The 15247-nt window shown below is 51.2% G+C and overlaps 1 protein-coding gene across 1 annotated transcript; it reads left to right on the top strand.

The window, feature by feature from the left end:
• Positions 1-750: 750 nt before the first annotated feature.
• Positions 751-3500, top strand: C1QL2 (complement C1q like 2). The gene is made up of 2 exons (XM_019629247.1): positions 751-2073; positions 2708-3500. The coding sequence occupies exons 1-2, from the start codon at positions 1390-1392 to the stop codon at positions 2885-2887; spliced, it is 864 nt and encodes a 287-aa protein (XP_019484792.1). The 5' UTR covers positions 751-1389; the 3' UTR covers positions 2888-3500.
• Positions 3501-15247: the final 11747 nt, after the last annotated feature.

Below are 15247 nucleotides of genomic sequence, written 5' to 3'. Positions count from 1 at the left end.
TCAAGACTTCGGCTCAGAATGGCTTTGGAGTATTTTTTAAAACTAACTAAACCCAGTTCAGTAGGAGGGAGCTTGGGATGCCCACAGGCACCTGTTCAAGGAGCTGCCTGGTAGTGGCCAGTTGGGAGTGGGGGCAGAGTGTACCAAGGTTACCTCCAAGTGGTGGGTGTCCAGCATTTGCTTCTCTCAATGAACTTTATACAGAGGACAAGGGCCAGCTATTTACTGGGTGGAAGAAAGAGGCTGAGGCTAACAGACTCTTGTATTTGGGTTCTTTAAAGAGTTAAAAGAGTTGGTGGGTGCTCTTCTGGAGCCTCTATAACAGCTTGGAGTCCTCAGGCTAGGTGCATGCAAGACCTCTTAGGAGTGAGATTTATTCCATTCTGAAGAAGTAACTCAGGAGGGCTTTCAGAAAGTCCTTCCCTGCAAGACCTCATGGGACTGAAGTACTTGACTTGATGGGTTGGCTCTGGTCCTGCTTGCAGGCAGGGGGTTGGATTAGGTGACCCCCGAAGAACCTTGCTGGCATCAGGATTCTGGGCGCCTTCGTGGCCATGTGGAGGTGCCTGTGTGCACCTGTGAGTGCGCCCGTGAGTGTTTGTGTGTAGTTGGTGGGAGGCGTGTGAGCGTGGCCTCCGGTGGGTGTGTCTGAAGCGCCCAGCTCAGGGTTGTGCCCGCGGCGCCCACGTGTGGCTCCCAGGCGCCTGCAGGAGGAACCGCGCCTTTGCTGTCTCTGCCAGAGACGCCGTCCGAAAGGAGGAGGACCGAAGGCTGATGACAACAGGGCGCCGTCTCCCGAGTGATGGAAGAGCGCGCTGCCTCGCCGCCTCCGCCGCTCAGCTCCGGACTCCTTACGTCAGGGTAGCTGGGTCACCCCTCCGCGCAGGAGCCAGCGAGCAGCCGGAGAGCAGAGCAGAGCGCGCAGCGGAGCCCGGGCGCCCTCACTACGCACCGAGCCCCGCGGAGTCCCGCTGAGCCCCACTTAGCGGGACAGGAGGCAGCATCGCCGAGTCCGCTCCGGACGCCTCATCAGCACCAGTGCTCCCCAGATACCGCCGCTCCGACTCGTAAGGCGCGTGGTTAGTCCTGTGCGCCCCGGCCATGCGCTCTGGGCTCCGCGGCTCTTCTGAGCAGCCCTCGCGCGGTGGGCACCCGCGACTGGCCCAGGGCGCCTCTCGCTGAAGTAGTTGGGTTCCCGGAGCAGGGGTCAACACGTCGGGGGTGCGGCCGGGATCCGCGGAGTCGGCCCCCGAACGCGGGGAGCCGGGCCGCCCGCGCCGCCCCACCATTACCTCCCCGGGAGGCAAGGAGGAGCTGGTGGCTGTCGCTTCCCGGCTGTGGCAGCGGCGGCGGCGCGCCTGCCTGGCGGCCGTCGGCGTGCTCCTAGCCATGGCTCTGGGGCTGCTCATAGCGGTGCCACTGTTGCTGCAGGCGGCGCCCCCCGGCGCGGCGCACTACGAGATGATGGGCACCTGCCGTATGATCTGCGACCCATACAGCGCCGCACCCGGCGGAGGGCCCGCGGGCGCCAAAGCGCCGCCGCCCGGACCCAGCACTGCCGCCCTGGAAGTCATGCAGGACCTGAGCGTCAACCCTCCGCCCCCTTTCATCCAGGGACCCAAGGGCGACACAGGGCGACCCGGCAAGCCAGGGCCGCGGGGGCCCCCTGGAGAGCCGGGCCCCCCTGGACCCAGGGGTCCCCCGGGGGAGAAGGGGGACTCGGGGCGGCCCGGGCTGCCAGGGCTGCAGCTGACCGCGGGAGCAGCAGGAGGTGTCGGGATGGTGGGTGGCGGAACTGCGGGCGGCGGCGATTCTGACAGCGAAGTGACCAGCGCACTCAGCGCCGCCTTCAGCGGTCCAAAGATCGCCTTTTACGTGGGTCTCAAGAGCCCTCACGAAGGCTACGAGGTGCTCAAGTTCGACGACGTAGTCACCAATCTCGGTAATCACTACGACCCCACTACAGGCAAGTTCAGCTGCCAGGTGCGCGGCATCTACTTCTTCACCTACCACATCCTCATGCGCGGCGGCGACGGCACCAGCATGTGGGCAGATCTCTGCAAGAACGGGCAGGTCAGTGTCCCCCCAACCCTCACCCCACCCCCCTGACCCCGGCAAATCCCCGCAGACCCTCGCCACCACCCGGCGCCCCGAACCGCTTGAGAACCACCAGTCTCTTTTCTTCCCCCTCGCGAGCGCCCGAGCGAGCCCCGGAAGGGAGTGCGCCACAGGATCCCACTTCCCAATGAGCCCTGGTCGCGTTTATCCGAATGTAGCATGCGAGGTTGTGCTGGGAGCGCCCCGAGACCCCGCTACCCAAGCTGCACTCCCTGGCTACTTGCGTATCTCTTCTGCAGCCGCGTGGGCTTCTCGGAAAACTCATTCTTTTTTAGCTCTCACTGTACGCCCCCGGTCGCCCCTTTGTCCTACAGTCTCCTTTCCTCTCAGCAGTGGCCCCTGTTTCCTACCCTTCCCGCTGGGTCAGTGTCCATGAAGTCCCCTCTCTCCCTCCTTCCCGGATTTGCCGGCGGCGGAGAAGAGGGGACCAAGGAGTTGCTTAAGTTGGAGAGAGAACGTGCAGCCTGGGTGGGAGCGTGGACCCTGGAGCCGCCGGCCAGGGGGCGCGCCAGGTGGGGGCCAGGTGGGGGCCAGGTAAGGGTCCAAGCAAAAGTTCCACTACCCACCCGCTCCCGTGGCTTGCCCCCAGGTCCGGGCCAGCGCCATCGCACAGGACGCCGACCAAAACTACGACTATGCCAGTAACAGCGTGGTGCTGCACCTGGATTCTGGGGACGAGGTGTATGTGAAGCTGGACGGTGGGAAGGCGCACGGAGGCAATAACAACAAGTACAGCACGTTCTCGGGTTTTCTTCTATACCCAGACTAAGGGCGCAGAGAGCGCGAGGTGGGGTTGCTTTAGGCCGCCCTCTGCCCACGGGGGCGCGCTGTTCCCTGGCAAGGAACACTCTCGCTTCATGATACTTCCAGACATCGTTGGAAAAGACACATCCCTGCTGTCCTCCCTGCCCCAGTCCTGGCCTCAGTGTGTCTGCGACTCACCACCTCTGGGCAGTGCTCCTGGTCCCTGTCCCCAACCCAGGGAGGGAGAGGGTGACGCCCATATGGTGAGATGAGCTTGAACCTGAATCCCGTAGGCAGCCGGCAGCGGCGCAATGGCGGCGGCACCAGCGGCGGGGGCAGTGCAGAATTTGTAAGCCTGATTGGACTGGACAGGACGGGCAGGACGCCTGTCTTCTTCCAGTCCCCCTCCTTCTCCGAGCGCCCTAAGACCGAGGCCTTCCAGCCCTGGCCAGCGAGGTAGGCCGAAGCGAACATGAGCTCCCTGGGGCGTCCTTCATAACCCGAAATACGTGTGCAGATTTCCCTGTCCATCAGCCAAAACCCCACCCGCAGCAGAATCCCAGCAAAGAGAAAATTCGCCTCTCCACAAACTCCTTCTTCAGTCCCACAACAATGCATTAAATTATGTTTTTAGACTACAGGCTCTGATGTCTCTGTCAGCGTGGCCCCAAGGCCAGAACTCCAGATATCCACCTTGGCATAAAGACCTTAACTCGGCCCTGAATAGCCCCATCCATGCCTGCTTGTCAGCTACTGCCTTGTCCCTGCCACCTAGGGTGGGTGAAAAGATGTAGGGAGATGGAATAGCAGCATCCCACCCTTTGGGGGTAGGGATATTTCTCCCCTAGGCTGAAACCCTGAGCTGGAGGTAGAGTTAGAGGCAGACAGGACAGGAGTGGTTGCATCTCCAAGCTCCCAGCCTTGTGGAAGGAGGTCAAAGGGCAGGAGTTTCTGGAGAAGAAAAGGGAAGAGAAGGCATTTTTGCAAAATGAGAGGCAGGAATGAGGCACTTGGCAGCAGGTGATCTCTGGGATGTTTGTCCATAAAAGGAAGTGCAGAACTCACCTGCAGAACACACACACACACACACACACACACACACTCACACACACACACACACACCCCTTCCAGCAGGCACATAGTATGCTAAACACATGTGTATTTGCTCACACACCAGCTAGGGCCACAGCTCTCAAAAGAGCTGGTAAACTGAGGCAATCTGGGACTCATTCAGCTCCCTGAATTCACCCAGAACTGTGTGGAAAGAGATAGACACTATCCCCTTTCTGGGGTCTTCCCTTCCCATTTGAATGGTGCTGTGGGCACCCGCTCTGAGCCTGAATGTGTCTGGTCTCCCCAATTTTATTCCTGTCTGCATTCCACACACATAAGATAGGAAAGCACCCCACATCGTTTTGATTTTTTTTTTTACTTTTTTGTTTTGTTTTTATCAACGAGTTCCAATAAACAGTATGTTATCTACAAAATAACCAGTTACCAACCTGTTAGTACTTACTGAGTTCATTTTGACCAGTTGTTGGAAGAGAAATGTGTGTATGCAGAGGCAACCCTAGAGTGTGTGTACCTGTGTAAAGCCGGAGTGGAGGTATACACACACACACACACACACACACACACACACACACACACAGAGTACACATACACTGTGTGGATATAATGGGGTCGTCATCACAAATCCATGTTACACACATACACATGTATTCATAGGTCCCTGTATGTGACAATGTTCATGGCTGTATCACATTGTGCTAGACTTTTGTTTCTGGAGGATGCTGAAAGCTGGGATTCCCATTTAAAAAACAGTTATACCCCCGCTCCAAGTCCTGTCGCTGTTGCTATTCTTCTTTATGCTCTTATTTTATTTAAATAATGTTTTATTGTCATTCACTTGAATATTAGCAATGACTGCATCTGCTTTGATTCCAGAGATAAAGTGCTCAAAGAGAGCAAGGTGGAAAAATACCCCGACCCTTCCTTAGTTCCAGGCCCAAACCGAACTCCAATTCCTCACCCACCCCATCCCTGCTGATTGTGGAGTCCACACCTAGCCTCGCCCAGGAACTGGGGAGGGCAGAGTTGGGCCCCGTCTATAGTTGCATACGTATCAATTTCTGATGACTTGTCGATTGTATCATCCAGAAATGCGATTAAAACCAAATGTCTGAGACCCAAATGAAGTCTAATTGCTATGGATCTGCAATCCCCAATGGGCCCCTAATCCTTTTTGACTTATTCTTCCCCTTCCTCTGATGAGATGGAGCTTAGACACAAAGCCCTTGGTTTAAATTTCAAAAATTAAAATTGACATGCAGCAGTGGCTTTCCTGGGAGCGGGAGGAATTTCTAAGGAAGTGCCCTCACCCAGCTTTATCCTCTGCATTAAGAAGCAATTTGTACTTCTAACAAAACCTCCACCACTCCCCTTTGTCGGAAGGGCAGTAGAGATGCCTTGCCGGGGTCTGGCTGTTCACAATACTTAGACAAATTTGAATCTGAGATTCCTCCATCTGTATTCCCCAGTGCAACTGGGCTTCTTGCAATTCTAATGCCCTGGCTGCGGGGAGGTGCTGCCAGAGGTGTCGGCTGCTAAGAGGATGATAGATTGATGAGGCGGCCGGCAGGAGGCATGGCCAGCTCAGGAGAAACCTTTCTGTCTGCACACTCTCTATGTCCCAGGCACGCCCCTCATGGCACACTGAGGTTCATGATCCTGTGATCTTTCTGGAGGACTCCCTGAGAAGGGGGCAGGGAGGTTGGGGGGGGGGAGACTAGGCCTCCCACCCTTTCCATCTTTGTCATCAGCCTTGTTGTGCATGTGGAATGCAAGAAACCCTTTGCCCCACACACTTATCCTTTCTTGTCTCTAGCTGAGTAGGGAGTTATTATCAATTATATTTATAAAAGATTGTTTAAATTTCCTAATTGCTTTCGGGTCCATTTTCTAACAGTGTTTTCTGGGGTGGGATTACCATGCTGGCATCTCCCAGGAGGCAGAAAAGGTATTATTCTGTTCATGTGGGAAGTGAGGAAATCAGGGATCAGAGATATCCAGTGCTTTGCCCAAGTTCACGACGCTTAAAAGAAACTGAACCGGGACCTGAACTCAGACCTCCAGGCCAGGCCCCTGACAGTACAGATGGGGCACATTCACCTCCCAGAGTTACCAAGCAGATGGGTGGGGCACACTTCCCCACCCCTTCCTCTCCGTAGGGAGTCTCAGCACCCTCTGCACGTCAGGTGAGAAGATCCAGCCCGGCTTCTCTGGCCCAAGCCGCCTCCAGAGAGCACCTACTCCTGAGGCGTTTGGCCGAATAGCTTGGCTTTGGGGTCAGTGTTGATGGCCCAGCAGGACCCTTAGATCACAAACTCCAAATGCTCCATTTGGACCTGCCTGTCTCCGCCAGCAACCCACCCCCAGTAAGGCCCACTGATCACCTTCTCCTGTAACAGCTGTCCCTCTGCCCTCTTGGTGGTGAGGGGTGTGTGGGCATCTTGCAGATGCAGAGAGTTTACATGAAGTGAGCGTGGCTGTCCCTGATTGGCAAGAGGGCCCTTTCTTCATTCCCAGAGTCTGCATCTATGTGACTAATTATTTTCAGGGTTGCCTGAGTGTATAAGATACACACCTGGCCTCGGAAATTCGGATAGAAGTTGTGCCTTCTGCTACATTTTCCTCTTATCTGCATGAGCAGGTGGCACTCTTGGGCTCCCAAGACAAAAGATCCAGGCTCCCTGATTCATTGAGCCATGATGACGCCATGGAGGGACCTCATGTGTACTGTGGAGACCAGTTGCTCCAAACTTGACTGGTCGTATTGGACACACATTTTTGAGCACTCAAGCCCAATGTAATATCTCTGACTGATGAATAATTTATGCATACTATCAATCCATACTTTAAAATTTTTCTGTCTTTTTTTGTATTTGTATTCACCAGAGGATCTGCACGTTCAAGTCAGTATCTGTATTCTAGCTGGTAACCAAGTTTGGAGACAGGTCTCCTCTCATGGGAACAAAAAGAAACAAGGGTTAATCCATGTGTTTCCCTTCAACTTGCCATTTTTCCAGAATCTTAGGCAAGAAAATATGTCCACATTATAAATTAGGTCTTGAAACTGTCAGAAGCACTCTGATTTTATTTCTGAAGAAAAAGGAAACAAACAAAAAAACTAAGCTGCTATTTTAAAATCCTGTAAATGATAGACATTACAGAAGCCGGAAAGTAATTCTTAAACGTAAGCTTTTAATTTAATTATGTCTATAATGGTGATAAGTAAGTTCAACTCACACACTTTCGTTAATCTTCTACAGTGAACATGCATTTTAGTTTCTCATAATTTTCTAAACATATTTCACAGTATTTACAGATGTGGAGGTTTAGGCTTTAGAAGGGCAATAAAGCAATTAGATAGCACTAGAGTCCTTATGTTTATATTAAAAGGCAGGAAAACCCAACAGGAAATCTACTACTTTGAATTGACTCAATTTTAGTGATGTCTGAGGATTTGTTTTAACCTGATTATTTTACAAGCAAGTTCTTTACATAGACTCCTAGATAACAACATTGTCAAGATTTACCCCAAAGAGCCAAAACAAAAGTATTTTAAGACCCAAGTGGTTTGCTTTAGTTTCCCTGTAATTAAGCTGATTCATTGCTTAAAGGACAGCTCTTTTTTTTTTTTTTAAAGAAAATATGTTCCTTCATGAGTCATAGGTAAGGCTGTGCACTTGAATTCTTGGAGTGCACAGTTTCAATCCATATTTTAAGTATTAGAAATGCTTGATTTTCTCTCTTTTTTAGATTAAAAAGAAATAAAATTAGAGTTTCAATATTTTCTTTTTATACCTGATTTTGAAGCTCTGATATTGGCATTAAAGCCCGCATGGAGTCAGGATGGGCCAGGGTGCAGGGCAGAACCCCGCTGAATATTGGGGCGGATAAACCTGGCAGGTGGAAATGAAATATTTTGGAAATGTTTTTGTCTTCTGTTATTGCCGTATTCTAATTCCCTTCAATGAATGAAAGCAATTCCCAAAGAAGCATGCATCGTAGCAGCAATTGCAGAAAATAAAACAAGCAATTTTTAAAAATAAGTTTTATCATAATAATTTCAAAAATACTCAAAAATGAATAGAAGAGGGTAGTGAGCCCCTATTGCCTGCCACTCAGCTTTGACACTGCATCATGGCGAATCAGGCAGAACTACAGTTTATATTTGTTAAGGCCTTATGATGTGCCAAGAATTGGCATGAGGGCACAATTGTTTCCTCACAAAACCCTTGTGAAGTAAGTTTTGCTATTAATCTTACTTCACAGGTGAGGAAACTGAGGCTCAGAGAGGTGAAGTAATTTGCCCAATGTAAGGGCCAAGGTCTGTTTGACCCCAGAGCCCAAATTCTTTGGGGAATACGGGCAGGGCAGGGAGGTGAGACCTTGAAGACACATCACAAGAAGGGCTCATTGATATGACCAGCTTCCCATCCAGCACTCTGAAGGTGAAGCCAGCACCAAAGACTTTCTGTGGAGCCCCCCTCCCACCCTCACGTGTCTAAATTCTCTTAATATTCTAATCAGGTTCTCTCCAGGACTTCTTACTCACCGCTTCTTCCTGTTCCAGACACCTGTCATGCCGTTCCCTCTGGTTGGAATTCTCTCCTCTGGGTTAATTTCCACCCCTCCTTTCAGACTAAGCTGGCATGTCACTTCCAGCAGCCTCTTAGCCCTCACCTTGGTGCCCATGGGTTTCTTCTTCTCCCCTTCCCTGAGGGTCCGAAGGACTCTGATCTTCCCTCCCATGGCGCCTGCCATATGGCTGTAATCATACATTTGGTTGTCTGTCTTCCCAAGGACTGTAGGCTTCACAAGGGCAGACCCAGCATCTGTGTGGGTCACCCCTGAACGTCCCCCTACCCCCCGCACTTAGAATTGTGCCTGGTATAGAGTAGGTGCCCAATAAATATTTGTGAAATGGTTGGATGGATGGACTTTGGGGATCCTGAGGGAATAGACTTTGAAAAGTTTTCCACCTCAGTGTTTGACTTTACAGTGAGATGAGGGGGATCTTCTCAGCAAGCTGAATACTGCTCTTAATGAATGGGCCCCCAACGTCTCCACCCCTGGCCCTGAATTTGTAAGGTTTGGGTGAATGGGGAAGATGGTGTGCAAAGGAACATTTATTGCAACCTTCAAGGCTCTTGTTACACCTCTAGAAATCAGAAGAACCTTCCAGTTGGTATGAGCTATGACCACTGCCACCCTGGCTGACGTAGGTCTGCTTTAGGCCCCCTCCCCAGGGCCTCCCGGATGTCCCTCAGCCTTCTGGGGCTACATGGCAGTGGCGTCACTTCCAATCTCAGTTGGTGCTTTTGCTGTTCGGGGTTCTTTTATTTTCCTCAAATTAAAAACATCCTTTGAAAAATAGTTGACATGATATGCACTTGCAAAAACACAAACAAAGCTATAGAGAAATATGACAGAAAGTAAAAATTCCCTCCCTCCTCATGCAATTTCCTTCCCCAGAAATACAAAGAAAAGAGCACACAGAACCTTGTTCTGCACCGGCTCTTTCCCGTAGTGATAGCTTTTCAACAAGCCTCAGGGGCAGCGTGTGCCGAGTTCCTCTTCTCTTTTGACCAAGATGCAGATGGTGAACTTGGATGGGTCTACCACATCTTCCACCACTCGACCTGGAAGCTGCTTCTGACATTTGCTGCTCCAGCAGAGGAACCGCCTCTGTGAGCAGGGCTGCTTGTCCAGGTACTGGGTCTGTCCTCATGTGGGAAAAATCCCACCTTGCTCTCAAAGAAATATCTACGATGTCTTTATCCAATGTACAGATGATGTAAGTGCTTCCTCCCCTTCTGTTCTCACTGTCTACCTCTTGGTATATTAGCTACACCAGCAGCCCTTCCCCTGGGACTGAGGAATTAAGGAAAGAGGCCAACTCCAGCCAGCCCAGTTTTGCTCCTGTTGGCACAGTGAGAAGGAAGGGGATTCCTGGCGCTGTGTGTGTGTGTGTGTGTGTGTGTGTGTGTGTGTGTGTGTGTTTAAGGTGGGGGGGGTGCGGATGGTGTTCTTGGACTCCAGCTAGGATAAGCCTTGCTACTGCCTGTGTGGCTTCCAGCTTTTCAAACCTTGTTAAGGATACACTATATCCGAGGGAGGGTGAAGGCTCATGGAGGCAGGGCCACTGCAGTTTGGGGGCTGATGGTGCTGGGGGATTTCCTAGAGAGAAGAGCAGTTTGATTTTGACTCTTGGACAACTGACTGGCAGAGCTGTGCTTTTTTTTTTTTTTTTAAAGATTTTATTGGGAAATTGGGGAAGGGGAACAGCCAAGTTGTTGTCCTTCAGTCTTAGTTGTGGAGGGCGCAGCTAGCTCAGCTCCAAGTCCAGTCGCCATCCAGGCCGCCTGTCTGCAGCTCGCGGCTGCTCAACTTGGACGCAGCTCACTGGCCCATGTGGGAATCCAACCGGCTACCCTGTTGCTTAGAGCTCTCACTTTTAACCAACAGAGCCACTCAGTTGGCCCAGAGCTGTGCTTTTTAAAGGGTGTGTGTTTGCTCCCCCACATGGGCCATTGTGGGAATTAGTAAATGAAGCATCTTTCTTCAGATAGAGGCAGCGTTTCACAGGGTCACAGTGTCCTGAGGGCACAGCAGGCATGAACTCAGCTTCCAGTTGGCTACTCAGGCCTGAGGTTTGGAGAATGGCCCCCTTCTCCTCTCCCTTCCTCCTTTGCAGTCCTGGGTCCCAGGCTGGGTGCTGCTGCCTCTCCCCAGTCACTGCACCTGGGGATGGGGAAGGAAGGCAGGGACAGGCAGGACATTCTGCTCTCCAATGCCCTGGGACTTCAGGCCGGCTACAGAGACTGATGCAAACACAGGGAAGCCAGGCCACACTGGACACCTGATGTGTTCCCTGGAACCAGACTGAGCAGTGGGCAGCAGCTGAGTGTACCAAAATAGTCCAGCCCTTTAAAAGCAACCAGGTCATGACTCAGAGTGGGAAGAGAAAAAAATAGGTGGTTTTAACCTTTTTAAATATTATTATTATTCTTGAGCTGAGCCCTTTATCTGTGTTATCTTGCTTAATTTCAACAGTGAAGGAACTTGAAGCTCAGTAAGTTAAATGGCTCAAAAGTTATCATGGCAACCTGTGAAAGGATTGACACTAAGGCACAGAGAAGGCTAGTGATTTGCCCAAGATCACAGAGCCAGGAAATGCCCCAAGTTTGAAGCGCAGTCCTCTGATCTGAAGGTCCCACTTCTTGTAACCCAAATCCCTACCTCTCATACTGGCCTGCTGGGTATTTGAGGCTTGTCACATAGCCTCTCTGAGCTAGGATTTCTCCTCCCATAAAGTGTCAGCTATTCCTTAAGACTAGTGGGTGAGTGAGTGGGCTAATGGCTGTGAATTATGTGAATGGGAAGTGCTCGATAAAAGCTGGTGACTATCAGCATTCAAACGTGTTTTGAAAAAGTCATTTTTTTCACCTATATCACCTGGTAACTTTTCTAAGCTACTGACATTCATTGGCATGCAATAATGGTCTTTGAATTTGGATTCAAGCCCACCTTTACCATAAGCTGGCTCTGCATCACTCTGACAGATATTTAACTTGCTGACCCTCACTTTCCCCATCTGTAAAATGGGGCCAGTGCTCTTACCACACGGGTGGGTGGAAGGATTTAATGAGATGTCACAACACAGTATTAGGTACGGAGTCAGTGCTTGAGACCCAGGGATGGGATTGTTGAAATAATTCTTTGGGGGATGCTCTGTTCTCTCTAGAGCCGATGATACATTTCAGGAAGCATCAAACCCAGGCTACTTGGAATGAGGAGGGGCAGGATTTCAGTGTCAAATAGCTGGCATTTACGAGCACACTAATGGTTTAGGAGCCACCAAGGGCATTTCTCAAATGTGTCTACAGTCCTTTCAGTAAGCCTGTGAGTTAAAGATAATTGCACCCATTTCACAGATGAGGAAGTGAGAAGCCATTTTCAACAGTCATGTTGTCAAAGCCAGAATTCAACCTGGTGCCTTTTGCACTGTTCAGGCCTTGGCCTCCCAGAGAGGATGAGCCCCAAGGTGAGCATTGCCTGGCTGGTCCCAGTACTCTGGTATGTGTGCAATGATCCGGTGCAGATCCTGGCGAGCTCTCTCCTTGACTCCTAGGCTAATAAGCCCCGGCATAATTGGGCCTGGAGCTGTTACTAAGTCTCAGGGCTCTGCTGCATGAATATGCAAACTCCCATTGACACCCAGCTCTATCACAGCTGATTTCAAATTGACATGCACAGCCCTGTGGCTCAGGGCCTGTCGCCATGCATAGTAAGAACACCCGCTAATTCCCACTGAAGCTCCCAGAGTTGGTGAGAAGGTACAGTGAGGGTGTGCAGTCCATGCTGCAGCCTCTTTTAAGATCTGCCTCACCTACGAGAGATCAATACGGACCTTATGAGTCTTTGAAAGGTGGCTTTCTTGTTTCTTTCCCTGGCTGCAGGATGCACACAGTGGCCCAGACCCTGCCCAAGGGCACAGAGTCTGATGGCAGAAGTCTGCTGGCCTTTGGACTTTGAAAACCAGCTTTGCCACGTGCTCCATTTAAAATCTGCTTAATGGGTGTCCATCATGCTACCACCACTGTGACAAGGGATCTGGTCACTGCCCTCTTTTAGTCTGGCTGGTGACAGGAATGATAATTATCAATGATAACAACAGTAGTGCTCCCTCTCATTGTCCAGTACCTGCTGGGAGGCACATGTGACTCGTGTGACCTCATTTGAAACTCTGTAGTCCCACAAGGTGGGCGCTATTCTTTCCATCTCACAACCAAGGGCGCTGGGCTTGAGAAGTTAACTGACCCGTGCTACAGCCCCATCGCTTAGAAGTGGTGGAGCCCATGTTGGAGGCCAGATCTGTCTGGACACAGAGCCCGTCCTCTGTACAACGGAGATGCTGAGATGTGTGGTGAGACTGCAAACATTAGAAGAGGTTGCCCAGATGCTTGTTCTGGGCAGAGAGGATCTCATCTAGAAGCTGAGAAGGCCCGGGAAGGGCTGGAGTGGTCAGGAGGGCTTCCCAGAGGTGGGTGACCCCTGAGTCAGGGTTTGCTATATAAATGATAGTCATCATCTTTAGTGGACTTGCAATGAGGCTGAGCAGAAAAGACACACACACTGCAAATTTGCTGGTTATTTATTCATTCTCCAAAGATTCATTGAGTGCCTACTCTATCTACATTGAGCTCTGTGCTGGGCCCTGGGGTACAAAATGTCCTGAGACACATCCCAGTCCTGTAGGAACGTTCAGTGGAGGGGAGGAGCCAGACCCAGGCCCAGTGCAGGAATGTGTCATCGAGAGCAAAGAGGAGATGGCACCAAGGGGGAGTCATTCAGCCCAGGGTTGGGCCAGGAGAGGAGAAACAAAGAGGCATGACAGCTTCTATCTCTTGGAAGGCCACATCTAGGCGGTGGACTGGCCGAAGGCTGAGGTGCCATTCTAGTGGGGCTCATCTGGCCCAGAAACCCCCATTACTTGGGCCCTTCTTATCCCACACTGAAAAGATGGAAGAATGTATGCAATTGTTTTGCTCCCCTTGTCCCCAACACACGTAACAAATTCTCTCTCTCTCTCTCTCTCTCTCTCTCTCTCTCTCTCTGACTGACTCTCTTTGAAATGTGTTTGGAGTTTGTATTTGGGGTGGGTCAGGGTGTGGGGTGGGGCCCAGGGCTGAGGGCTGGATGGGCGAGGGAGTGAGGGACAAGGACAAGAAATATCTCAGGACAGGAGCTGGATTTGCCTAGAGGACCAAAAAGCAAGATGTCCTGGAAACACAGATGCAGATACCTGGACAGGCAGCCGCGGCGCCTTCACATTTTGATGGACTTGATTTGATTTGACCGATACTTTCCAAGGCGCACTGCCATCTGTTTCCTCTCTCATTTGTAGTGACACTCCAGCCCTCATACTCACCAGCATGGTGAGATTACAGAGCGCGCCTTCCCATTTGATTTCTGGAATGACCCTGGTCGCTGGGTGGATCGGCTATGACATCTCCATTTATCCAAATGACTGGCATCAGAGCATAAGGAGCTCCTCACCGGTGAAGCTGAAATTGTGAGGCTAAGCTCAATACCTTTCCTACCAATGCATGAGGTAGCCAGGGAACTGGTTCCTTCCCTGAGACGCAACCCAAGGTGCTTCCCACCACCTTTGCAGGACGGGGCAAGCCTGGGGCACGGCATCATGCCTCTTGCCTTGAATTTGGTGGAGGTGTGTGCCATTTGTGGGGTTTGTCTGAGCCCATGCTTGGCCCCTGTCTGCAGGCTATACTCTGTGCTCACCTGGTCACCTTTGCTGAGGGGTGTGTGGATAGTACCACATGTGTCATCTTCATGCAAAGGTAGTACTTCACGAAACCAACACTGGGTTCAACGCCTATGTTGGGGCATATGGCTGCGAGGGAGAAACTTAGGCCTGTGTCTTCTTCTGAGGCTAAGTTACTATTGGAGGGGAGGCCTTCTTGAGGCAATAAAGAAGCAAGCCTGCCACCTAGCCTGGTGCACAGGAGGAGGCACTTTCGCCACTAAGCTCCCGGACCTGAGAGCTGTGAGAGCTTGTTTCTGAGATGTGTTTTGGGGAGCTGGCTGACTAGTTCTCACTGCCCGCTGTCAGTTGCCTCCTTTCGTATCACTGGACTAATGGGGTTGCCATGTTACGGACCCCGTGGCCCCAGCCCTCAAACAGCAAGTTTCCACTGTGTGAGCAGACATCAGTCCATGAGTGTTTGTCAGCCATTGCTGGGGGCCAGGGGCCCAGGCAGGGTTTTCCTAATTCACTCTCCCTCATTCCTGTTCCAGGAGGATGGGCAAACAGTGTCTGAGCACCATCAAATGGCAGATATTACCCTCGGATCCTTGCTTGGTGAACCTCTTATGTCCCCTGGGCACTTACAGGATAACCTCCAAGTCCCAAAACTGGGGGACTGGCAGGTCTTGCTCCAGCCCCGCCTCCTCCAGCCCATCTCTCATCCTCCACCTTGCTCCCCAGCCAAACATGGCTTCTTGTCCCCCAACATGGAGGCTTCACTTTGCCTCCACGCAGGGCTGAGAACAGGGTGAGGTGCAAAATTTGAGGGGATAGCTAAAAAAACCTCAGTAATTAAGATAAATAATTTAATGCAATATTGAAACCATCAAAATCAATGCAATTCATGATAAATAAAATATCAAAATTTTAAATAAAGATGCCATCAGTTCAGGAAATTGAGCGTGTCTTTTTTCTTGAGGGTGAATTCTTGATTCCCATTTGATCCCAGATGAGCACCAGGCTCGAGGGGGGAGGGAAAGAAGAGGGAAG

The sequence above is a fragment of the Hipposideros armiger genome, unplaced genomic scaffold (genome assembly GCF_001890085.2).
Source record: "Hipposideros armiger isolate ML-2016 unplaced genomic scaffold, ASM189008v1 scaffold_833, whole genome shotgun sequence".
NCBI lineage: Eukaryota > Metazoa > Chordata > Mammalia > Chiroptera > Hipposideridae > Hipposideros > Hipposideros armiger.
This window is presented reverse-complemented; position numbering and strand designations above follow the sequence as displayed.